Here is a 27,536-nt window from a genome sequence, read left to right on the forward strand (position 1 = left end):
AAAATCCTGCCTGTACCATTGATGGTACAGGGCTCCAAGGACTAAACGACACTTCCTGTGTGCTGTTATTTCTGGTCCTTCCCTAAAGCTCCACCCACTACCCTCCCACACTTACTGATGGCTCTTCAACAACTTACTTCACTCCACCAACTCAATATGGGTACAACCTTCTATGTTAAACATAACATTGCGCATGTTCACAACATAAAGCAAGAGATCACCCTTATGTGATCAGGCTGTAGCATAGAATGATGATGTGACAGGCACGACTACAGGGCTGGAACCTCTGGTCTGCAGAGCCCCCCTTCTCATAGGAGCCAACAGATCCTCATCTCAGTCTCTGACTCGCATTCTGACCTTGCCTCAGTAACGTGACCCCCCTGCGTCTCGTCCCCCACTGGATGCCAGACATTGCCTTTGAGTCTGGCTATTCAGAGTATGTTATTTCTAAAAATAAACTGTAAATAATGATGCCTCCACACCTCTAGGAAATATCTGGGAAGTGTTTCAACATGCCCACCTTAAGGAAAACGGCACTAAATCAAATAATCCTAGAATAAATACCCAACATAGCTCTGGCTTAGAGTGGAGTATTTGGTGTAACAGCCTTTCCTTCCTGCAGGTCTTTTCAGGCAGTTCTTGTTTAGGAAATGGCACTGTTCATCTCCTGTGGCTCACGCTGACTAAAGGAGACAAGCACGTAGTGTCAGCAGTCCCGCTGTTGTGGCTGGCTAGGTGTGTCAAGCACAAAACCCAGGGGCTCACATTCGTCCCCATAAATTTTTAATATGTTTCATTCTGGATAAATCTTATTGCTCAAATAATGCATTTTTGTATTGCGTGTTAAGGTGCTAGGATTCAGAAGCTGTTCTTTGATATTAGTTGGCCACAGACAATTGTAATGTAAGCTAGCTTAGCAAAAGTGTCCATCTAATGCACAACAATGTAGTGCCAGAAAAACAATCCTAATCCAGAGTGGCAGATCGCTAGATGGTGCTTACTTTTATAAAGACACTTTATTTGATCACACTATTCGCAAAACCTTACTGTTAAAGGACTGTTTAGTGATTATTTATAATATCATTGTGATGGGGTGCCAGCTCGCTCCTATAATTTGTGTTTTGTTATTGTTGTTGTTTTTACTGTTTTCATTATGTTTTTGTGATTCTTGGTTTGTTTTGGATTGGCAGGGAGGGGGTTAAATTCCTCCCTGTAAAATGCATGTGAGAATGTGGCTGGAGCCTTAAGTGTTTAATTGTTAATTATTAGTTAATTGGGCTCCAGCCACAGACTATAAAAGACAGCTGAAACCCTTTGTTAGGGAGAAGAGTTTTTGGGTGAGTTTTGTTTGTTGGTGTGCTGTTTAGTTTTTTTGGTAAAGAATCTGTAGTGAAGGCTAATGCCCAGCCTACATTTCTGTATTTTGTTTAAACCTTTTGTTTGGGCCCTTGTGCCTATTTATTTGATTATTTTTGTTTAATAAAGATCATTATTTTGCCCCTTCCACTGTCTCTGAGCCTCAAACCTCTGTCATCCTGCCACACGTGGTAACTAATAATTAACAATTAAACACTTAAGGCTCCAGCCACATTCTCACATGCATTTTACAGGGAGGAATTTAACCCCCTCCCTGCCAATCCAAAACAAACCAAGAATCACAAAAACATAATGAAAACAGTAAAAAACAACAACAATAACAAAACACAAATTATAGGAGCGAGCTAGCACCCCATCACAATCATTTATACATATTCTCTTAGGATAAACAGTGCTTTAGAAAATTAGGACAGACTTCCAAACCTCTCTAAAACAGTGGAAACGTTTCATGAACTTGGTTTAAGTAAAGGGCCCTATGTTACATATGTCTATGGCAGGTAATTCAAACTGAAAAGTAGCTTCTAAACTTACAGACTTAACACAGAGTTTTTGAATAATTGTAATAAGACTGATTTTTTAATTATAAAAATCACTTTCTAAAAGCTGTCAGTACACTGGGACATTCTTGTCAGTCAGTGTTTCTTTAGTTGCCATTAGTGTAGCTGTGTACTGATCCAGATTGAGACAACGCTCATACTCCAGGCATTTCATTCAGCTGCCCCAGACGGAGCTACACAAATGTTTCCCCCAGAGGATATTGAATCATTTAGCGTGGTGGTGTGAGGATAAACACTGGCAGGGCAGTTCGAGTGTGTGCCAGGCTGGAATGTGAATGCCTTGTGGTCTAGCACTGTACCAGAAAGACTTCTTCAAGGGAACTCCTTTAGGATACTTCTTGATTTATTGGGTCTAGTTACTGTGCTTTACCATGGTTATCTAGTACATTACACCTGCAAATATGAGAATTTGATTCACCAAAGTAAAGCAGACATTGGACTAAGGAGGTAACTCCCCCCATTCATGTCAACCTTCTCCTCCAACTCATTTCTGGTCTTGCCAGTGGGGTTGATCTCACAATTCTCACAATTTTGGGGCAGCACCAAGTGCCACAAAAGACAAGGCTGAGCACCAAAAATGCTGTGATACCCTGTCAGCTGTTTTTATCCTAATACATTTTTTTAAATTGCTGTTGTCCTGATTAAATGAGCTGGAATTTGCTGTGCTCCAACCATGCTGGACTTTGCTGTGGTTTAATCAAAGTATACCACAGTGAACTGTTATAAGATTCCAAAACCATAAGTGAGTTGCAGTAGTAACAAGTCAGCGCTGTGAGGAAAGGTCGAATCAGGGAGCGAGACAGAATTTCAAGTGCCTGATTCGTGGAGCTGGATTGTTGGAACCGATTAGGTCTAAACAAAATGGATTTTGTCTTGTAAAGAGAACCTTGTTTTGTAAAAAGAAACATGGCACATTATGTACAATTTAAAACAGACCACATCTGGTATGAAATTCACAAGTGGTTAAAATAACGAAGGTAACATAGAACTGCAATATGTGCAAACTAATCATACTTACTGTTGCCTTTGTCTTCTATTGTCTATAATACAACATTTGTTGTGTACATGCTATATTATATCACTCTTTCAGTGCCATCTTGTTCTGGTTGTAATACCCATTTTCTACCATCTCACTAGTTTCAGTGCCATTGAGCTGTTCCCTCCCTGTTTGCGTAGTTCCTATCTGTGTATATCTTTGTATTCAGTCCTCCTAAGACTTCCATATGGGGCCACACTAGAGGTATTTATTTACAAAACTACTGAACCTAAAAAACATTCATAAATCGTCTTGTTAAAATGGGTGTCCAAAGCCAGAAGCCTGGCTCCAGGGCCTGATATCACTTTCTAAGGAGTGTTTTCTAAGAAGGTTCAGATTAGATTTTTCTAATATAATTCATATTGCATTCGTCTAAATTAAATACAATCACAAGACATTCCAAAGGTCATTACTTACGTGATTAATATTTACTGTACAAAATGATTTCAGAATTGATGGGGGTTACAACACGAGTCTTATCATTAAGTGTTTAGTTATAAAACACTTTATTTTTACATTAGAAACCTTACAGTGTTTTAGTCATTTGGTTGTAAAATACAAAGCAGGGTCAGTATATATGTAGCACTGTTATCATGTTTTATATTGGGAATCCTAAGAGGACACTTACAGTAGTTAGTAGATGACAGATGATTTATTGATAGCAGTATAAGGCTTGACAAACCACCATGACATGCAAGTAGAAGCATTATTAAAATAAGAAAAAGACATGAGGAGCAAACATGCATTAAGCATTGTGGAATGTACCACACTAAGAAACCTGAAACACAGAACACAGAATGCTGAACTATGGAACAATGCAGGACATGGACTAGGATACAGTAACTTTGAACAGGAGAATGTATTTACACAGTACAACTAAATAAAGTGAAGGCTGCATGGCTTACTTTTTACTATTCCCTTAGTGTTATACATATATATATGCTGTGCAAAAGTCTTGCTCCCCCTATATATAGACATGATGCATTTTTCTACTCTGATGCAATATGAGCATCAATAATTTACGCAAGGCATCCACTAGTGTTTTATACTATTATAACAATCTTGAATGACATAGCTTGCATCACTCGATTTTCAAGGTGTGGTATCCGAAGCATAATCAACAAGTACAGAGAAACATCATCTGTAGTTGACAAACCCAGGACTGGACCCAAAAAGCTGTCTAACAAGGATGAGCAATACTTGATAATATCCTTAAGGAATTGAAAGAAGACAAGCGTTGAATTGACAACAGAACTGGCAGAAGGCACAGTCATTGTCCATGAAATCAACAGTACGAATGTCACTCTTGAAATCAGTAAGAATACCTCTGTTAAAAAAGGGGAACAAGACTAATATGCACAAGAACACAGAAATTGGACTATGGAACAATGGTCAAGGGTGCTTTGGACTGTTGCTTTGGACTGTATGCAATCAGCAGTTCAGTTGACTTTTTTCTGTTTGCAGCAATGTTGGAGTACTTCCTATTTGCTTATGCTAGGTTATGAATGATTTTAAAAGGGGGGCTGTACGGAGCAGGCAGTAGGAGATGAACGGAGAGGGTAGGGAGAGGGAACACCAGCATTGTTATCATCACTGTACACAATATACGGCTTCTAATCCTGAAGACACAATAACATTGCAATGAATACATCGAAGCACAACAGCAGCACAAGAAGAGCGGTTCAAATAATAGAAAAGGACAGTGTGGGGGGAGAAGAGAGTTTAAACACAGAGTTCAGCAGCTCAAACCCTGAATTCCTTTCACATTGCTGTTGTGAGCTTGAAGGCTTTGTTGTTTTCTCCTAAGGAGTCATTTCACTTGGTTTAAATATACATATAATCTGGTCCAACAGAGCTGTATTTAAAACTGTACAACAACAGCTGCGAGCTAGTTATTGGGTGGCAGAGTGGATAGTTATTATTGAGCCTCTCAGATCTTGCTGAACTCCAACAGCAGTGCTTTAACAGGGTTTCAATGTCTTCTTATGCTGTAGTTTTAAGTATATTTGACACGTGTCCATAGGAGGTATGTTCTGTTACATGATTTCAATTGTGTGACACATGGTATGGTCACCCATGTTACCGTATTTTACCACATTTCCAATGACATACCCACACTAAGAAAGCAATGCACACTCCAGTGTTTAAATGTGGTCTTCTGTCTGCACGCCTGGGGGTGTTGTTAACAGCCTAGACCTGCAGATTTTGGACCATATTTGAACACCATGGAGTGTTATTGTGCTTATAAAACGGCAGCCCCCAGCCAACCCCACCCATCCCAAAGTGAATTGGTGGTCAAGTAAATCAGGCAGAGTGGTTCAAATAGTTCCGAGCTGTGCTGGTATGAAGAGATATCTGCACAGGGTAGAACACTTGTTAGCAAATGAGATTGATCCAGCCCAATTATTATTATTTTTTTTTTTTATCAGATGATAGACAGAGTTTTAGTCCTGCAGCACTCTGAAGAGTTAAAGCCAGCCTGTCTCCATGGTAGCAGCAGTGCTTAACAGAGGGGTCCTGAATGAAGCCCACAGCGTGCCACAAAAAGGAAACATGTTTATTCCAAAACAAACAAACCTGCTTTACAGCTGCAGCCAAGGGCTTGTGCTTTCAGTCTCCTGTTATGTTTGAACATTCCATATATTTGCCATCATTTGACTGCAATTAAAACAATGCATGCACTTCATTGTGAGCACATTTGTGGTTCAGTCGTTGTGATTTGATGCTGTTTCTGGGGTATGTGATGTGCTAGATTGTACATGTTGTGATAATCAAAGCACCAGCAGACTGCCAGAAGAAATTCTTTAAGAGTACTCTGGCTTCCTTGATGGTGTGTTTCTAGTGTACATTACACATGCACATTTATATTATATATGAGATTCTGACCTATTTAGTCAGCTGAACCATTAAAGATCCCTGAAACACACATATTATTCTAGAATGGAGCAGATCTCATACTTAGTTTCTTCTAAAGCTAAACAAATATGCTAGCTTTTTTGGCTACAGTGTGGGCAACCACATTTTGTATTAGGTTATTAAAAACAAAGACAGAAACATTATCTCAAGTATTTCTATTACAATTGCAGTACTGCACGTGAAGCCACATTAATAAGAAGGAGGAACGAATACACACTTACTGGAGGAGAGTGTGATATGAACTGGGATAAAAAGACTTTTCTTTTTTTCCACAATACACGGCTATGTCTTTATGCAAACTACACCTGGATAGTGTACATTTCATACTGGCTATGCAGTGAAGCCTTGTTTAAAGGCCACCCCCAAATTAGAGCAATTTGTAACAGTCCATTTACTTCAATGTTAATAAACCTTCAATATAAAGGCCACCCCACTATTAAAGCCGTATTTTGTTGGCCCTTGACTCGACTTAATAGAGGTTTCTCTGCATATAGAATGTATTTAATCTGTCTCTTCTACCCCTTTCACACAGATGAGTTATAGCTCAGAACCGGCATTGATGCTGCATTTTGTTGGATTTGCGTAGTGGGATTACTGCATGGCATGGTGATGGCTTAGCCTGAGCGTAGTTGCTCTCGCTGTAACCATGGTTTGGCTTCACACACCCCCCGTTACACATTGTATAATATAACTGGAAATTAAAAGCAAACAAAATGCAGCCAATGTTTACTTCTTCAACAAACAACGGTGCCGTTTTGTTTTGTGATTTTGTTTGGTTTCCGTTGTCATGAAAACCATCTGTTGACTGACAGATTTGAAAGTTGTACTCACATGATCCCTTTGGCTGTGTGAAGGGGTTATGACAGTATTCGATTGTGCAATTTTGTGCTATGTGAATGGGTATTTTAAATAAAAAAACAGTATGTCTCTGAGACGGCTCAGGAGCAGCATTTGTGTGTGAAATGGGTAATAGATAAATGTAAAGATACATATTCTTTATGAGTACGGGACAAAGCTATATCCATAGATTGGGAACATGGTCAAATATGTTTAGGTATTAAAAAAAGGGTTGTTTTCTTCTGGGGTAAAACTATGGTGACCATATGGCTCCTTGTTGAACGGGACAGTTTGGGACAGTTCAGGCTTTTCAACTCACAACCCAATGCATTCTGGTAAGTGTAGTCCTGCTTCTCTTAAAGGAAAGAATGGTACCTGACATGTAAAACATACCAGAATGCATTGGGTTGTGAGTCGAAAAGATTGAAGTGTCCCAAACTGTCCCACTGAACACGGAGCCATATGGTCACCTTAGGTATAGGCCAGTTGTATTAGGAATGATCTGGTAGTGAAATGGGAAATATTCAATATTTGTTTAGGGAAAACTGTCCCCCTTGATCCACAGCAGTCAGAAGAAGTGCTGCTTAAAGACAGTGCTCAAGCTTATCAAAGCCACTCATGTTCCCAGCTAAGAAACTTCACTGGGACACATTGCAGACCACAATCTCCCCAGCCAAGTTGAACAGTGAGTGCGGGTTTATTTTGCTCCGGCCCCCTGCGTGTGTGTGTGTGGTGTGTGTGTGTACGTGAAATTCTCCCCATGCTAGCACAGTGAAAGCAACGAGTGAACCTGAGCTGAAACAGGAAGGAATGTCTACAATGTGGCAACGATTCCACATGCACTGCAGCAGGAATGTGAGCAGTCTGGGGCAGGAACTGATAGATTTATTTGAAAATCTGTATGCCTGTTAGCCCTTTCTCCGTGCTAGGGATGGCTATTTAAAGTGTTTGTACTTTAAAATTATTTTATAAATCTCTTTTGCCATTATCTACATGGGTGTCAAAAGTGCAGTTTTGAAAGAAATGGCTGTTATAGTAAACATGTATTTTGTTTTAAAACATGATATCTGGCACTACACCAGGTTAAATGAATCTCTGTTTCAAACCTGGAGGGTGACATTGTTCCCAGTTGCTTCCTCTACTGAGTGGCCTGCTCTCAGCCATATGGTACTACTTTAGGTTAAAGAAAGCTCTCAGTTTCAATGCCTTATTCTCAGTATATCTGTTACACTTGCACTTCCTGGGTCATTTCACCTCAGAAGTGTCTTCTGGGTCAAAGCATGTCAGTCAATAAGGGAAGCAGCTGGTTGGTAACTGACAGGAAAGAAGCCGGCGAAGGGGTGGGGACAATTTTACCCTGCAGGTGAAATGACCAATCAAATACACTGTCTGAAAGCATGACTTGCAAATAGAGATTTCTTTAAACAATTGTAGTACCAGATACCATGCATTAAAACACAAATAGATGTCTGCTATGAGGTGTTTCTTTCAAAATATGATGTTTGAAAACGAGTTCACTTAAAGAGTAGATTCAATCCACAATGTCATACACATTTTTGAAAAGGTTTTTCCATGAAATCTTTTTTTTTTTAAATTTTCCAGAAAACAGTTTTGATAATAATACTAATTAAAAAAGTGAATCAGAAATCATGGGACATCCAGTTTTTCCAGGACACCCATCACATGTCATTTTATCTGCCTTTTCTCTTTTCTAGAATGTGGTCTTTCAACTCTGCCAGCCCCAACTAGTGTCTCTGTCACATGATTTAAATGCAAGAAGGAAACCCATTCAGTGTCAGCGCTTAGAATTCTCCAGACAAGCTTGTGACTAGATTCATAGAAAAATGATAATAACTCAGGCCTAGATTCTCAAAGATATCCCAAATTGTCATTAGCACAATTTTCTCAGATAGTAGAAACACATCCAATAAAGTTATCAACCCAGAAATAAACAGCTCAGACATGTCATTTGAGAATGTATCCCTCGATATTGGAGCTGCTGAACCCAGAACATCACAGAATGTACCCCCCTCCACTCCACCCCCCCCCCCCCCCACCCCCCCACAAAAAAAACAACAAAAAAACACCAGGCTTGTGTAAAGCTTGTTTCTCTCATGCAATACTGCTAATGAACATTTGATTCTCTACACACAAGAATACTTTCATTTCAGAATTTTATTGTTTTATAAACAAACCCAAAAAAACCCAAACAACTGTGGACATTGTAGTAATTGATATATTTAACTTGTAGCCATGCCATGTACCACACATAAAAAAGCTGCTTTATTTGGGTATTTGCTTTCATAGACGGTTTCAAAAGAATTGTTAGGAACAGAGTTGGTAGCTATTACCAACTTAACATTTTCACTAGGAAGTTAATCTACTTCATGTTAACTATCAAATGAATCATTAAACCATGGACATATTTGGTGGAGTTATTTATGTGTTCTTCAGAGGGATGAGGTATTGGAATGAAGGATGTTAAAGTTTAAATCCTGCAAAGTAATATTATTATCTGGTTACCTAAAAATGTGCTGGAATGTATCATATACTTGCTTGTATTTATGGTTTTCCTTATTATTGTACTGAATTTGAATGTTCTAAAGTACATTCAATCAAGATACTGCTCTTCTGCATGTTTCACTTTCAATGTGAGAATCTTTTTGTTTGAACTGTTTGAAATCCCACATTTATCTTTTTCATGTGCAGTACTTTTAGATATGGTATGTGAACCATAACTTTAATACTGCAAGTGAAAAAGTACAATTTCAAATAAATATATTGTAAATTGTAAATACAGACAAGGCATGTGATAGTTTAAATGGTAAAGAACTGCTTACACAAAACATTTCAAATGTTTTTTAACCTTCATTGAAAAAAAGCAAATATATAAAAAAAAAACTGTGAAAATATATTTTGAAAACATAATATATAAAAAAGGGAAAAAGTGGTGAAATTAAATAATAAAACTAGTATACACGGTAAAAGTATTTATGAAATAATAAAACCATTATTCCCCGTAAATGTATTTATACACTTATTTTATTCATATGGAGCTTATACAAAGTTCAAAAAAGTATTTTTCAATGTCTGCTATCTACGGTGGCTATTTACGGGGTCTGAGAAGTGCAACCAGGGGACTTGCAGCTACTTCTCTGTGTAGATTTGCTACCTCTTTGCACTTCCCAGCCACCATAGCTATCCCCTGCAGTAACATCCCACATTACTCAGCACAGAAACCTCACAGTAGGGTTCCAGCTACAGTACAACACAATAACTCCCTGAGTTCAGGGCTCACGGTATTGCTTTATTAATGCCATAGACCCCCTCCACACTTCTCCTTTTCTCAGTAAGTCTGTGAGGAGTTGCTTCCAACGTCAGTAGTTCTTTTTCAAGCACTTTTCCATGTAAGAAAAGGCAAAACAGTACTGTAAAGATGCAAGTAACACCACTGGACTCAATAGCACCCAAAAAGAAGCCCAGGATTTCATTGCTAAGCAAAAGGGACAAACCATCCCTGACAAGGCCCCTTTTTAAAAAAAAGTAACTGTACAGCAAGGTAATGATACAGCATATCCTGCGCTAATTTAAAGTTGTTGATAATTATGGATAAGGCCCCAAACCACTGACCCACCAAACTGAAAGTGATTGTAGCTCACAACATAATTCCATAAATCATACCTTTTATGGACTTTCATTAGTTATATAGATCTCAATTAAGGAATCTCTGTTTGCAAACCATGCAGTGAAATTGTCTCCAATCTTCAACGGCTTCTTTCCTGCCATTAGCTGCTGCTTTCCCTGGTGACTGACATGCTAGTAACATGCTTTGACCGAAAAGCACGGCTGAGGTGAAATTATCTGGAAGGTGTAACCGCTTTCTGAAAGCATGTTGTACCAAATATTGTGTTTTATAATGAAAAATAAGCTGTGTTCCTTGTTCAATGCATTGTAAAAGCATGTTAACCTCAGCATGTACATGTTTAGTTGTAAATAATTACCCTCCACCCGGTCTGTCTGTAGCAGATCAAGATTTATAAAGTGAACCCAACGCCATTGCGGCTCTAACAGAAAGTCAGCATTGTGTAGCCAGCTATAGAGAAGCTAGAGCCAGAAGGGCAACACAGGGATGTGGCTTCATTAGTTCTTTATACAGCTTCCCTAAGGGCCACTGTCTTGATTGTGTTATACATTCTAGTTGTAAAACAGGAAATCAGACAGGACTTCTTTGTTGCACTATACTGGAGGAAATACATTACTATCTTTGCTGCGGGGGGGATAGCTTTACTTTATCAAACATTAGCTTCCCCATAGACCAAACAAATTAGTATCTGGTCAGCATATGTGGTTGCACACTGTATCCAGCTGCAAGGATCGTGTGCTCCTCCAAAGAGAAATTCGGAGGAACTCCACTAACAGGGGATTAGACAGACACGCACAGAATTATTGAGAATCCTTGATTATTAAGTCCTGGGTATCACAAAGGCTGTAACTGCAAAATAAATATGACGCTCATTCATATAGATGCTTTTAATGACTCTTTATCCTGTAATTAGGGTGTAATTGGAAACATGAATAAAATGTTTGGCGTCGCTCCCGGACTGAGCTAGCTCCAAGTCAGTGCTTGGGATGGGAGTGTATGTATATTTGCACATACCTTTATAACTTTATCCTTCAGGCCTGCAAACAGGGATTTCATTATAAACAGCCTGAGAGAAGTGGAAACAGGCAATTGCATAATAAAACCATCTGTATTTAGTTTACAGCCATAAATGATTCCCTAATATGCATCTCATTTGATTAAAAAATGTAATGATTGTATACAGATACAGAGGATATAATACAAATATAAAAAACAGCTGTTCCTGCTTATATCTGTCTATAGTGCTCAGTGATTACAATCCAATCAGCTGTAGAGCTGCCAATACCATCTCAGGATATTGCATTAGAAATGTTCTGCCATTGGAGTCTGTCAAAAGTGATTGGATGGAATGGGGGCTTAAGGACAAGCGTATTTACACAATGAGAAATGTGAAGGAGCACTAACATCGTGCCAAACTAAACAGCTGCCTCTCACAGTGGAGAGAAAGAAAAGGAAAGGGAAATGTTTACGGATGTTACACAAGCACGGTGCCAGTGCAAAAAACAGAATCGTTTTAAAATGTTTTCTAGCTCTTATTGTGTGTGTGTTTGTTTGTTTATGTGTTGTTACTATTATACTGTAGCGACTTGCTGGATTGATTTGCTAGTGTGTGAACAGAACAATCGCATATTGCTATAAGAGAGCGTTCTCTAAAGCACCCAACAGCTATTAAAAGATCTTCGATCAAAATCATTTGGCAATTATTAGGCAAACACCCTTCCAGTTTCATTATGATCGGGTCCTTACTTTATTATTAACTTTTTATATTTTATTTAAACTATAATAATGTTTTGATAATTAATTAACTTGATTAACGGTGATTTTTTTTAGGTTTATATCACAGTAGCCCCAAAGGTATGGTATTAACTTACCGCTGCTAAACAACAAAACAAGGAAAACTTGAACAAGAATTGAATGGAATGCTGTAAGACCATCCACACGCGTGATAGGTAGTTTTGGAACATTCAATCCAGCGCTAAACTGCTCCTTGGTGGATCAAACTGCTTATTAGGTGGGGGATTCAGACTGGACACATGCAGATAAGAAGCACATTTCATGACACACATTAATACCAATATTTAAGAGTATACCTTATGTGGAAGACCACTGTTTATGTTAAGAAAAGCACTTTTAAAGGACAGATCAGTGCCTTTGCCTCTTCGTTCAAGAATGATAGGTCATCTGGATGCAATCCGTGAGACATGATGGTTGTTCTGGAGGCTTTTAAGAGATCTTAGCAAGGTCTTTTTCGTAAATAAATGTATTGAGTAACCCCAATGAACTCCTCTTCTAACAAAATAATAGTAATACAAGAGATGTAGACAATAGAAAGCTGTCGTAGTGTTCTTTGTAGACCCAGTGCTTGAGTGCTGGTTGACGTCAGTACCATTCTCAGTGCTATCCTGGGCCCCAGGTTGTTCTGGTTTCGTAAACAGACTCATGGGTTCCATTCATGGTTTTCAGAACTGCATTTTCATGGAAACCAGCCTTTCCAGAGCTTAGGAAATATATCAGGACCTGGTGAAATAAGAAAGGGGGGAATGATGGAACATACATTGATAATCCTTTTTATCTTATTACTGCACTTAACATATTTGTGATATGATTGCATCTCCAACTGTCACCATTTTCAGTAAAATGCACAGCAAAGTAAAATTACTTACTGGGCAATTTTGCAGTTTGTAGTTGTAACTACGCGTCCAGTGTAATGGATATTGCACCTCACCACATTGTTTGTGAAATCGGACTCCAGCACCGTGTATTTCGGGTTTACTTGTAACTGAGGGAGAAGGAAAAATTCTCAATAAAATTCAAGATTGCTTATACAGTACATCACAGTGTCATGCTCACAAAACCACAGCAGAATTCAAACCAATTGTCTCTGCTTGAGAGAGTGAATAGCAGGGAGGGGCTGTTCAGGTCAGGATTTAGGTGCACTTATAAAGCTGTGGTTTGTTACTTTAAGAGGACTTCCCCTTTAGCGGACTACATTTAATTGGGGGTGGGGTCTGGAGGTCGCATGACCCTGAGATATACAAAGCTGCTGCTGAAGGTAGGCAGTTTCAGAGTACATTAAGTGCAGAAGCAATAAACACTGCTGAACTGTACAGAAACTGAAAAGTCTCAATAAAAATCTCCAGGGGAAGGCAATGTGGACAATAGACTAACAAAGGAAGCACCTGAAGATTTTTTTTGAATGACTGAATTTCCTTTTAAAATAGGCGAATTGCATTTTACTATCTACCCAAATCAGGAAAATAATAATAATAATCAGCTGCGGACAGCATCACGAGGCTCTGCACTAAACACTTAGAACAGATGCAGAGTGTTTATTAATGTTACCTTGAGGATGTAGTTTCCTGGATGGACATCTGTGATGTCAATCCACTGGCAATCGATGTCTGCATTATAAGTATCATAGCAACCAGGACTTAGACCCTGTAAAGAAAAAAGAGCTGCGTTCTAATCACCTGTATTTTTATATATTTAAGGGAAATACATCTTTGTTTTCATTTGCAATTCATCTGCCAAAAACTCTATTTGTATTCAAATTAGGAGCTAAAACAAGTAAGGGTCCTTTTCATGGTGCTTTAACTTATGAGTTTACATAAAACAGTTATGTTGTAAATACTGTATGTGGTGAGTTATTTCTTACATCCACTAGGGGCAGTGTGTTGCAGGGGGACAGGTTAATGGTTACACTCTGGTGTACCAGCTGTACCTAGAGATACAACATGTTTAAACTTTTATAAAGTTATCCGTATGTCATAATAAAAATGGAAATCTTTTTTTTTTTTTTTTTTAGATTTAGTGAATCTAAAGAAGAATGCATTGGTTAAGATAACTGTGATATTCTATTGAATGTGTTCTCCCGCAGTTAAGCTTGCTGGGATGGAGATTGCTCTCCCTGTTCTGCACTGCGCTGTGTCAGAGCCCCAGTCTCCCATACCTGGGTGTGCGATGTGCACGCGTAGCGCTTCAGGTGACCGAAGTCACACGTTGTGTCCTCCAGGCAGAAGCTGGCTTTGTGTCCTTCAGCAACCTTCCTCCCCGTCGCTGCGTCCAGCAGGTCATAGTGACTGAACTCATCCATGCTGTGGTAGTGCCTGAGAGATTCAACACAGAGTTACATGAAGAGAGAGGACCATCAGGGAATGGCCTTCAGGCCTTCACACTGTGCATGCATTCTCAACACTCAACTCCAAATTGTCACTCGTACATTTCTTCAGAAATAAAGTACCAGGTACTTACAAGATTAGGGGCTTGTAAGTATCCTTAAAGAAGGAGACACTTTGTCACACAGAAAATGGTGAGGGTAAGGAATGGGTTACGTAGTTATGTTGTTGATGCTGAATCGCTTGGATCCTTTAAGACCAAACTGGACAAAGTTTTTGAAACCTGACGAGCACAGATGGGCCGAATGGTCTCTCATGCATACATTTGTTTATGTTCTATGTGTTGGGCGTCTCTTATTGTTATAAGAGATGTCATCTTGTGCAGTTTGAAGCTACTCATAATGTATGATATTATTTGTGTTATAACTTTTGTTATTGAGATACACACAAAACATATTAACTTCTTATTAATGACAACAACAGTGGAGACCATACCAATTAGATAGTTGACCTGAAAGTACTTGTAGCTAATAAAATAATTCCATCAATCTACCTATTTTGGTCTTCAATTGGCTACATACTGTACAGTAGGATTGGCTAATCACAGGAATGAAGCAGTTGAAGCTGTGTGGATAATTTCACCTTCCAGGTCAAAGGACCAAGGAAGTGCAACACTATCTCCAAGGCTTTCAAACAGAGATGTTTTTAACGTAGTGTTGTACCAGATATCGTGCTTTAAGATCAAAAAACATGTTTACTATACATTAGTATTCTGGTCCGGTCAAGGCACGCAGTTGCTGGCTATTCCAGCATTGTGTTTGTTGATTTCCTTTTCCTAAGTAACTTCCTGTCCACCAACAACAGTATTTTTTTAAATAAATGTTGAGTTAAACTCTATTTCTTGTTTTCTCAGGATTTTTCTTTTCAGTTAAAAAAAGTGACCCTTTTGGTTAGCAAGTCTCAAAATGATGTTTAAAAACTGCACTATGCTGTAAAAAAAACATTTAAAAACCATGACTAAAATATTCTCATTTGTGGTTGGTGACTGAACACAACTGTAGTAGACAGTAGAATTTGCTTAATAGCAGCACTGACTTGATAATGAAATGAGCCACTAGCATTTCAGTGAGGCATGTGGTTTAATTAATGTAACAATCAATGCATAGGCTTGATCACAATTGTATGTACTTGATATAAAGGAAAACTATTCATTTGGAATATTCCACTGTTGTGCAGTAATACAACAGATTGCTGTACTAACCAACTAAACATGATGTAAAGCATTTCTCTTCCCTTGGTTTCTGGTAGCTCATGAAAATACAGCTAAATATTTATGCCTGATTCTTATAAACAATTAGATGCAACAATTATCAACTGCTATTTTAAGAGCCAAAACCTTGAATTCTCTATGTAACCCCTTTACAGCCAATACTGTCTGATTTATCTGTCACAAAATAAAAAATCAGTACAACTGATATCACATATCACGCCTAAAATGAACTTATTTTAATGTAAAAACAACCTAGCGCCACCTAGTGGATAAGTTTGCAACAATACAACATGTTGACAGATTGCAATTATGCTCACTTCGTCTATATTTTACATACCTAAAAGGGAGCAGTATGTTAAAATGAGTATTTCAAGGGGGGGTTGTTTGACCCTGCAGTGAAATAAATTGGTCAACAAGGTCTGCTATCTGAACAAGTAGTCTTACACAAGATTATGGAAGACTGAAGTGAAATGACAAGACATTCTTTTTAGGTTTGCGAATAGTACACCGCTGGGGATGCAATGTGGCAGCCTGGGATGTTCACAAAAAAGATATTTAGCAGAAGCCTACATTTGCACACCATAAACTGCCACGAGACAGCCTCCGTCCCACACTGCACCTGCACAAATACAGGAAGCCACCTCTGAACTCTATATATTCCAATAATATATTATTGTCTGAGGAGACAGAACAAGGAGCATTGGAATTTGAAAACTAAGATGAAAAACGGAAACACATACAAATTGGTTATTGCAAGATCGATTTTGTGTTGCTTACTTTCTGCAATACAGGAGTTTTACTGATGTTTATACACTTCTAAGAGTACCGGTACTGTGCGCATGTGGAACAACATTCAAGCAAGTGTGGCTGAGGAAGACAGCCGGTGCCAAATAATTGTATTAATTTTTATGTACCCGAGGGGGACGTTTAGTATTAGTTGGGGAAGTCTGGGCAACCCTGAGAGTTATAGCGAGGGGATAGTAACGCACAAATAAAACCGGAGCTGCATTGAATAACGGCGGCTACGGAATGCTGCCAGGAGCAGCACCTTTTTTTTGTAGGCCGTGCAGGGAGGTGCCAAACCTGCGGTGCCGGACCCGAGGCTACAGAGGCCAATGAAAATGACAGTAGAGGATCGGTCAGAAGCCTATTTGGAGGTGTTCGAGGCCATGGCGACCTCTGCTGGGTGGCCCAAGGCTCAGTGGGCTGACTATCTCCTGCCACAGCTGACGGGTGAGGCGCAAGTGGCTGCCAGGACCCTGGATCCCACGTCGATGGTCGATTACCCCGTGCTGGAGGTGGCCATCCTCAACCGTGTGGGGGTGACTCCGGAGGGCTACCTCCACAAGTTTTGGGAGGAGGTCTTTGCGGCAGTAGAACATCCCCGGACCATCGCATATCACCTGAAGGATTATGCCATGGGCTGGCTGAACCCGGACGCGACCACCAAAGCCAGGCTGGTGGAGGTGATCGTGGTCGAACAGTTCATAGAGTGCTTGGCCCCGGAACTGCACTTATGGGTGCAACGGCATGCACCAACCACTTTGGATCAGGCAGTGCTACTGGCGGAGCAATTCCGTGCAGCAGAACCGCTCACTAGGCTGCCTGGGAAGATCACTACACCAGCATCACACTCATTACCGAGCCCAGGGAGGGTGAAGGGACTGGGGGGAAGGGGTAGACAGGTTTCTGGACGGGGGATGGCGGTGGGAGCTCCTGGCCCAGGACACGGGGCAGGGTGGGGTTACCCACGGGCTGCTGCGGGGTCGGACCAGGGACTCGCACGGCCATTATACCGCCAAGCGCCTTTGATGGCTCCAGTCTTTTCACCACTTGCTGAAGCTCTGAGGTGAGAAACCAGTCCACCAAGGTGTTGGACATGCCTGGAGGTGGGTCACATTGCTCGGGAGTGCCCCGCTATGGAATGTGACATCATCGGACCAGGTAAGAGTGTTCAATTACCTCAGTCACTTCAGCAGATGGGTTTTGTTATTCCTGTAACAGTGGATGGTACACAAACCCAGGCTCTCTTGGATTCAAGGTGTAGTCAGTCCCTAATACAAGACAGCTTAATCTCACCATGGCATAAGCATATATTGGGACGGGTGCATATTAAATGTGCTCATGGGGATTTGCGCACTTATCCCAAAGTTAATGTAAATTTAAAAACTGGCCAGCAGGTGGTGCGAGTACAAGTGGATTTGTGTTCTTGATTACCAGTGCCTGTAGTTCTGGGGCGGGACTGCGAGCAGTTCAAAGGTTGGTTGGCTGCTGTGACTACCCCGTCTTCCCTATTGGCTAAGAAAGAGGAAGTGGAGAGATCTTCCCCTTTCGCGACCCGGCATGGTATTGCCATAGATTTAAACCCCGAAAAACTAAAGAAGAGTGTGAAGAGTGGTGAAGAGTCTGGGAGGGAGGCCGGTGAGCAAGCGCAGGGGTCTGGCTCAGCTGCCTTCGCTCAGAAGTGACCCGATCCCGAGCTGGAAGCCATGGGAGCTGATTTTTTAGCTCGCTCCCGTGACTTCTGGCTCGAGCAAGGGCGTGACGACATGCTGGGCATGCTCTTTGACCAAGCAGCTGTGATTAATGGCCTCGTGGTCGAGCATAGATGCACCGTCACACACCCTCACTTTGAAATTGCTTGAGATCTCTTGTACCGGGTTGAAAAATTACCCCAGAGGGGGAAATGCGTCACCAGTTGCTCATTGCGCAGCCCTTTAAAAAGGATGTGTTGCAATTGGCTCACGCTATTACTCTGTCTGGTCATTTGGGAAGGGATAGGACCAAAACGAGGCTCGTGACATGGTTCTGTTGGCTGTGGCTGGATGGTGATGTCCGGCGTTTTTGCGAACGCTACGGGGAATGCCTGAAGGCCAGCCCTAGAGCCGTCCCATGGGCCCCACTGGTGCCGTTGCCACTAGTGGAAGCTCCGTTTGAGCATATTGGAGTGGATATAGTTGGAACACTAGAGAGGAGTGCAGCGGGATACACAAACCTATTGGTCATTTTGGATTATGCTACGCATTATCCAGAGGCCATGCTCCTCTGATCTGCGTCTGCTAAATCTGTTGCCAACGACCTAGTGAAGGTTTTCTCCCAGGTTGGGATCCCCAGGCAAATACTGACCGACCAAGGCACCAATTTTATGTCCCGGCTAGTCCGCGGAACATGTAAACTTTTGGGGATTAAGACCATTAGGACCTCGGTTTACCACCCTAAGACCGATGGTCTTGTGGAGCGTTTTAATAAGACCCTCAAAAACATGTTGCACAGATTTGTGAATAGTGATGTGCGCTACTGGGACCAGCTGATTCCTCCCCCCTCAGGCTTTCCACTGGGTTTGCTGTATGGGCGGAGACCCCGGGGTTTACTTGTTCTGGTCAAAGAGATGTGGGAGGAGCAGCAGGATAATTCAACCAATACTGTCTGGTATGTGTTGGACCTGTGCAAATGTCTTGAGTCTGTGGTCGATGAGCGCATGACAATTTGCAGCAGGCTCAACATAGACAGGAGATCCAATACAACAGAGGAGCCTGGTTACACACATTTCAGCTGGTTGATAAAGTGCTTCTATTGTTGCCCAGCTCTGAGTCTAAACTTCTGGCGAAGTGGCAAGGACCTTTTGAGGTTACATGCCAGATTGGGACGGTGGACTATGAGATCTGCCAGCTGAAGCGATGGAAAGAAAAGCACATTTATCATGTAAACCTCTTGAAGCCCTGGTTGCAACGTGAGGCATTGTTAGTGGCGCAAGTAAATGAAATCACAGACCTGGGACCTGATCTTTCTGTGTTGGTGAAAACAGGGTCGGTACAGACTGCAGACAATCTGACACTAACACAGAAATGTCAGGCTCGGGCGCTGGTGGCGGAATTTCCTAATTTCCACATTGAAGTTGAGCCTGGGGCACCAGTTCGCCAGAGGCCATACCGCATACCTGAACGCAAAAGGCAGGTAATAAAAACGGAAAATGATTAAATGCTCAGACTGGGGGTAATAGAAGAGTACCAAAGTGACTGGAACAGTCCAATTGTGTTGGTGGATAAGCCAGATGGGTCGACTCGGTTTTGCATTGACTTCAGGCGAGTGAATGAAAAATCAAAGTTCAGTGCTTATCCCATACCGTGAGTAGATGAGTTGCTGGAGCGTCTAGGCACAGTTCATTTTATGATGACACTGGATTTAACGAAGTGGTACTGGCAGATACCCCTAACCATGGAATCCAGAGAAAGAACCACGTTTTTGACTCCTTTCCCTCAATTTAGGATCATGCCCTTTGGGTTGCACGGGGCGCCAGGCACTTTCCAGCGCATAATGGATCACATTTTGCTGCCCCATCAGCAGTACGCCGCTGCTTACATAGATGATGTGGTTATCTACAGTGAGGACTGGCCAAGTCATCTGTGTAAGGTAGCGGCAGTACTGCAATCCTTGCGAGAGACTGGGCTCACTGCTACCCAAAGAAATGTGCCATTGGGAAGAGTGAGTCGGAGTATTTGGAGTATCAAGTATGGAGTGGCCAGATCAGACCGCTGATTGCAAAGGTGCGCTCCTTTTTGGGACTAGCGGGCTACTATAGGAAGTTCATCCCAAACTTCGCCACGCTCGCTACTCTCTTTGATGGAATGCTGCCCCAAATACAGTCCAGGGGACAGAGCCGTATCAGGGGGACTTTCTTGCCTTGAAGCGAAGGCTGTGTAGCAAGCCAGTGCTGTGCAGTCCTGATTTCAGTAGGCGGTTCACCCTGCAGACGGATGTGTCAGAGATAGGTCTCGAGGCAGTGTTGTCTCAGGAGGTGCGGGGCAGCGAGCACCCGGTCCTGTACATCAGCAGGAAGCTCCTTCCCCCAAGAGAAAAACTATAGTACCATCGAGAAGGAGTGCCTCGCAGTAAAATGGGCAGTTGAGTCACTCCGGTACTACCTCCTGGGTTTTCTCTCAGGAAGGCATAGGGGTGTAGGATTTTTGAATGGACCAGTGGTGCCATTCTGAGGGGGAGGATATGTAACAGGGCAAGGTATGTGCTGGCTATCTGACGATAGCATGATCCTGTAGGGGGAGGTCAGGAGCCCACGTAAGATTCGCCTGTCGATCATTGCATTGACACAGAGAGGTTGGGTGAGGGTGTGTTGTCTCTCCCTCTCTCTGAGTGGTCGGGAGGCAGGCCTTGGGGGGGTCGCTCGACCTATAGAAATAATGCTTTGCTGTTTCCTCAGCCCTGAGAACAGCGGGACTGTTAGAAAACTGGATTACAAACTGTAATAGAGCACCAGTGTCTGGAGCAAGAAAAAGGAACAAGCAAGCGTGACTGAGGAAGACAGCCGCTGCCAAATAATTGTATTAATTTTTATGTACCCGAGGGGGACGTTTAGTATTAGTTGGGGAAGTTATAGCAAGGGAATTGCAATGCACTAATAAGACCGGAGCCACAGTGAATAGCAGCGGCTATGGAACGCTGCCAGGAGCAGCACCTTTTTTTTGTAGGTTTATTACATTTTATTTTCTCTTTTGCTTTCTCCTCTTGTTATTGAATATTATTTTCAGCACTTACACGTGCACTTGAACTGTTTACCTGTGTTGGTAACCCTGTGGTCCTGATTACCATTGTCGGTATTCAGGCCACAGACAAGAGCATCCTCTGTGGACAAAAATAAATCAGTGCACCCAAGTGGTGTTTCAAAAGAAACTTCTGTCTCCTGTGTCAGTGAATTCCCCACACCCCTTTCACAGTCTTAGATTTTAAAATGCTCTGCTTTTTATCATTTGGTTTCTATACTGTATAGGGGCTGGACTACATTATAAGAACATAAGAATATAAGAACATAATAAAATGTATACAAACGATAGAAGGCCATTCGGCCCATCTTGCTTGTTTGGTTGTTAGTAGCTTATTAATCGCAGAATCTCATCAAGTAGCTTCTTCAAGGATCCCAGGGTGTCAGCTTCAACAACATTACTGGGGAGTTGGTTCCAGACCCTCACAATTCTCTGTGTAAAAAAGTGCCTCCTATTTTCTGTTCTGAATGCCCCTTTATCTAATATCTAGTTGTTACCCCTGGTCCTTGTTTCTTTTTTCAAGTCGAAAAAGTCTCTTGGGTCGACACTGTCAATACCTTTTAGAATTTTGAATGCTTGAATCAGATCACTGCATTGTCTTCTTTGCTCAAGACTGAATAGATTCAATTCTTTTAGCCTGTCTGCATACGACATGCCTTTTAAACCCGGATAATTCTGGTTGCTCTTCTTTGCACTCTTTCTAGAGCAGCAATATCCTTTTTGTAACGAGGTGACCAGAACTGCACACAATATTCTAGATGAGGTCTTACTAATGCATTGTAAAGTTTTAACATTACTTCCCTTGATTTAAATTTAACACTTTTCACAATATATCCAAGCATCTTGTTGGCCTTTTTTATAGATTCCCCACATTGTCTAGATGAAGACATTTCTGAGTCAACATAAACCCCTAGGTTTTTTTCATAGTTCCCTTCTTCAATTTCAGTATCTCCCATATTATATTTATAATGCACATTTTTATTGCCTGCATGCAAAACTTTACACTTTTCTCTATTAAATGCCATTTGCCATGTGTCTGCCCAGTTCTGAATGCTGTCTAGATCATTTTGAATGACCTTTGCTGCTGCAACAGTGTTTGCCATTCTTCCTACTTTTGTGTCGTCTGCAAATTTAACAAGTTTGCTTACTATACCAGAATCTAAATCATTAATGTAGATTAGTAATAGCAGAGGACTTAATACTGATCCCTGTGGTACACCATTTTTTCCATTTTGAGGTGTCTCCTCTAATCAGTACTTCATGTGATTTCCCTAACCAGCTTCATTCATTCTGCTTCCCTGACATGCATTCTGGACATCTCCGTGTTTTCAGCTCAATTTCTGTCTCAGTGTGTATGATGGCAAGTAAGCCTGCACAAATTATCGATGTGTCACTCAGACCATTGGATTATAAACCATTAAAACATTTTCACCCGTACTTTGTTGTCTGTGTGATTCTTGGAATTACGGTATCTGCACTGCACCTGCTATACACCTGCTACCACTTACCACTTTGCCACACGTGGTGTCAGAGTGGGATGGATCGCAACGCGCTAGCGGAGCTGCTGGAGGCACAGGAGAGCAAACGGGACGCAGAGGAGAGAAGGAGAGAGGAGTGCTACACCGCGCTCATTGAACGGGTAGGGCTGGCATTGTTCACAGTGCCAGCCCCTACCGCAGCACCAGCGATGTCGGCACCGAAGGCTCGGGCGATGAAGATGTCGGTGGAGGACGACCCAGAGGCGTACTTGGTGGCGTTTGAAAGGATGGCTACCACCGCGTCATGGCTGCGGGAGTTCTGGGCAAGCCAGCTGGGACCCTGCCTGATCGGGGAGGCTCAGGCAGCCTACCAGGCCATGAGCGACCTCAACGCCGCCAGCTACGACCTGGTCAAACAGGCCATTCTCCGCCGCCTCAACATAACAGCAGAGACCCACCGGGTTCGGTTTAGGGAGTACCGAAGATCCCCGGAGACACGCCCCAGGGTGGTTGCAGAGCGGTTATGTGACCACATGGTGCACTGGCTGACCCCCGAGGAAAAAACCAACGTGCAAATGGGGGAAGCAATAGTGGTGGAGCAGTTCTGCCATGTAGTCGGCGCCAATACCCAGGCTTGGATACGGCACCACAACCCCGACACCCTGGAGGGCGCTGTGAAACTGGCCGAGAACTACGAGGACTCCCTAGTTTCTACCCGGACCGGGATACTGTCGGCTCCTGCCCTTCGGAACAGCCGACCCTCACCTCTCTCTTCTCCAACACCACCACCATCAGTCCCGGGACCCAGACCTCCGAGACCGCCGACCCCAATGGGCCACCTTGCCTCCCCTCCATGGAGACCAAGGTTGGCCCCCAGCTGGGGTAGAGGTGCTGCCCCTGCCCCGTTGCCATACCAGCAGCGGGATAGACACTTAACCACTGTTTCCTCTGTCCCCCCGATTTGTTTTAGGTGCAACCAACAGGGACATCTGGCCAGGTCATGCCCCGCTGCCATGGAATGTGACGTGGCCGCATGTAATTGGGCACCTGAGATAGGTAAGCGTGGGGAAAACGTTCAGGAGGGGCCTTGTATGATCGATGTGGTTTTAGGCAATGTGAAAACCCACGCATTAGTGGACACGGGATGTGAGCAAACCTTGATTAGAACAGCTCTCTTGGGCGGTGTGTCGTGGCGGCCACGAGGTCAGGTGGCCAACTCCTGTATCCATGGAGACACGGCGGCATACCCCACACTAAAAGTATATCTATCGGTAGGACCGATAAAACATCACCTGGAAGTAGGGGTGGTGGAAAGGTTGCCACACCCAGTTATTCTGGGCCGAGACTGGCCAAAATTTAAAGAACTAATGCAAATAATGGCAGTCTCGGCCGCACACATAAACGTGGCAGAAGAAAAGAAAAGGGAACGGATTGGTGATGTGTTTCCTTTTCAAGCTGAAATGTTTTCTCCTATTTTCCGTCCTAGAAAAACAAATAAGGAGAGACGGACCGCAAAATGTGAGGGAGCATCCCTGAGACAAGGCTGGGGTCATCCAGGGCAGATGTTACTCCGGCCCCTCTCAATATACCGGACATGTGGCACTCAAGCGCGGACATAGTGTGGGGCCAATATAATGACCCGTCACTAGTGCACGCTTGGGGGCAGGTCCGGTCTATTGAAGGTGAGGATGTTGATGGCGCTGGGGCTCTAGTATATCCACACTTCAGTATCAAGGGGCGATTACTATATAGGGTAAATCTAGCCGCGGGCACAGGACAGCCTGTAACACAATTATTGGTTCCCCCGTCTTGTCGGACCGAGGTCATGAGGCTGGTGCATGATATCCCTTTTGCGGGGCACCTCGGAGCTGACAAGACAAGGGAGCGGATATTGGCTCGATTCTATTGGGTAGGTCTTCATACTGATGTGTCGAAATATGTAGCCACATGCCCAGACTGCCAGCGAGTAGCGCCGGGTCGAGTGCGCCCCGCCCCTTTGGTTCCACTGCCGATTATTTCCACTCCTTTTGAACGCATTGCAATGGACATAGTGGGCCCTCTGCTACCTTCTGACTCTGGGTATACGCATATATTAGTAGTGGTAGATTATGCAACGCGATACCCAGAGGCAGTTCCATTGAGATCCACTACTGCTGCTGCAATAGCCACCGAGTTAGTACAGATTATGGCGAGAGTAGGGATCCCCAAAGAGATCTTGACTGATCATGGAACCAATTTTCTGTCTAACACGTTACAGCAGGTATATAAAATATTAAAAATACGTCCCATCAGGACGTCTGTTTATCATCCACAGACGGACGGTTTGGTGGAACGTTTTAATCAGACCTTGAAGTCGATGCTGAGACGGTTTGTAACGCAAGAGCAAAAACATTGGGCATCGCTCCTTCCCTACCTCCTTTTTGCAGTGAGAGAGGTGCCGCAGAGTTCGACAGGGTTCTCCCCCTTCGAGCTCTTGTATGGCCGACAGCCTCGCGGCATCCTCGATCTGTTGAGAGAGGGGTGGGAAGAGCACAAAGGCTCCTCCAAAAATGTAGTGAAGCATGTGCTCCTACTAAGAGATCGCCTAGATTTGGTCGGTCGTTTGGCCCAGGACAACCTCAGATCGGCTCAGCACCGACAACAGCAGCATTACAACAAAAATGCACTAATTCGAACCTTTCGACCAGGAGACAAGGTAATGCTGCTGCTTCCCTCCTCAGAATCCAAGTTATGTGTTAAATGGCAGGGGCCATATGAAGTGATTCGGGCTATAGGAAAGGTGAATTATGAAATTAGACAGCCCGATCGCCATAATGAACGTGAAATTTATCATGTCAATTTATTAAAGCCCTGGCAGGCAAGGGAGGTCTTGTTTATAGCCCCAGGCAACATAGAGGATGATTTAGGCCCCTGTCCAGAGACTCCTAGCACAAAAATCATTCCGATGGGGGAACAATTGGTTCCAGACCAGCAACGGGAGCTGCGTAAGCTTATTGAGGAATTCAGCGATGTTTTTTCTGACTTGCCCGGCAGAACTAATTTGGTTGAATATGACATTATCTCTCCACCAGGTGTCATCGTGCGGGAGAGACCTTACCGGATCCCAGAAAGTCGACGAAGTGGCGTTCGCAAAGAGGTATGGGACATGCTTGAACTTGGGGTGATTGAACCTTCCAGGAGCGAGTGGTGCAGTCCTATTGTCATAGTGGCTAAGAAAGTTGGCACCAACCGCTTCTGCGTGGATTTCAGGAAGGTAAACGCTATTGCCAAGTTCGATGCGTATCCTATGCCTCGGGTCGACGAACTTTTAGACAGACTGGGTAAGGCGAGGTTTATCTCCATTTTCAACACCAGAGGGGCTGTTTCACTTTAAAACCATGCCGTTTGGGCTACATGGTGCGCCCGCTGCCTTTCAGAGACTGACGGATCAGGTTTTACGCCCACATCATGAATATGCAGCAGCGTATATTGATGATGTGGTCATTTACAGCTCCACCTGGCGAGAGCATTAGGCTAGGATTGCAGCCGTCCTTCAGTCTCTAAGGGTAGCCCGGCTGACAGCTAACTTGAGAAAATGTGTGTTTGCCAAGACAGAGACTCAATATTTGGGATTTTTAATGTGGAATGGAAGGGTGAGACCTGTAGTCACTAAAATCCAGGCTTTGGTTGATGCAGCGATCCCCAAAACCAAGACTCAGGTGAGGTCACTGCTGGGATTAGCCGGTTATTACCGCCGCTTTATCCCCGAGTATGCCACAGTGGTTAACCCTTTAGTTGACCTCACCAAAAAGAGTGCTCCAAATTTAATTAAGTGGTCAGCTGAGTGTCAGGGGGCGTTTGATACTATTAAGCGTAGACTTTGCCAGGCCCCCACTCTTATCACCCCAGATTTCACCAAAAGATTCATCCTCCACACCGACGCCTCGGATGTGGGTTTGGGTGCAGTCTTGTCTCAAAAGGTAGATGGAGTAGAACACCCGATAATGTAAATCAATAAAAAAATGCTACCTCGGGAACGCAACTACTCCGTAGTCGAAAAGGAGTGTTTGGCCATCAAATGGGCTACTCACTCTTTACCTGCTGGGACACTCATTTGATCTTGTCACAGACCACGCCCCACTCAGGTGGTTAAGTACAATGAAGGACAGCAATGCCCGGATAACTCGGTGGTATCTGGCATTGCAGCCCTTCATGTACCATATGGTACACCGTGCAGGGAAAGACCATCAAAATGCGGATTATTTTTCCTGGGAGGGGGGAGTAATGGGAAGGATAGATTCAGCCGAGTGTTCCTTCAGCTCCACTCTGAGCGGTGGGATATGTGACGGAAATATAATGAGTTCTGGTCGTAAATCTCCCTCTCGACCTGTGAGGATACAAAGTAGTGAAAGGGAAAGGCTTTGGACAGGTTGTCCTGACAGTTCATTCCCTGGGTCGGGAAGTCAATCAGCCTGGAAAAAGACGAGACTCCAGTACGAGAATGTATTGACCTGGAAGGTAAACGAGGTAGCAGCTGCAGGCAATAGAGTCAGCTGTAATCGTTTACCAAGGGGTCATGCATAATCGCATAAAAGGGGCTGGAGAATTGTAAATCTTTTCCTTCGCTTGGGTTTTGACGTGGAAACTGGAAGGACCGGGAGATTGCCCAAAATAATTAAAAAGAAAATAATTTGTGAGTGTTTTGTTTGTTTGTCTGTTTAGTAATTGTCTGTGTTTGTTATCACCAGACGGCTAAACACAAATCCGGAGCTG

The 27,536-nt window shown here is 42.9% G+C and overlaps 1 protein-coding gene across 1 annotated transcript in view; it reads right to left on the bottom strand.

The window, feature by feature from the left end:
* Nucleotides 1-9,747: 9,747 nt before the first annotated feature.
* The window catches only part of LOC117429887 (lysyl oxidase homolog 1), a 30,291-nt gene continuing 12,502 nt past the window's right edge, over nt 9,748-27,536 (bottom strand). The window contains exons 4-7 of the mRNA XM_034049815.3: nt 14,316-14,472; nt 13,709-13,804; nt 13,030-13,145; nt 9,748-12,883 (exon numbers count right to left, since the gene is read on the bottom strand). Of these exons, the coding sequence (XP_033905706.3) occupies nt 12,877-12,883; nt 13,030-13,145; nt 13,709-13,804; nt 14,316-14,472 (376 nt within the window). The 3' untranslated portion in view covers nt 9,748-12,876. The remainder of the gene's footprint in view (nt 12,884-13,029; nt 13,146-13,708; nt 13,805-14,315; nt 14,473-27,536) is intronic.

The sequence above is a fragment of the Acipenser ruthenus genome, chromosome 24 (assembly GCF_902713425.1).
Source record: "Acipenser ruthenus chromosome 24, fAciRut3.2 maternal haplotype, whole genome shotgun sequence".
NCBI classification, from domain to species: Eukaryota; Metazoa; Chordata; class Actinopteri; order Acipenseriformes; family Acipenseridae; genus Acipenser; species Acipenser ruthenus.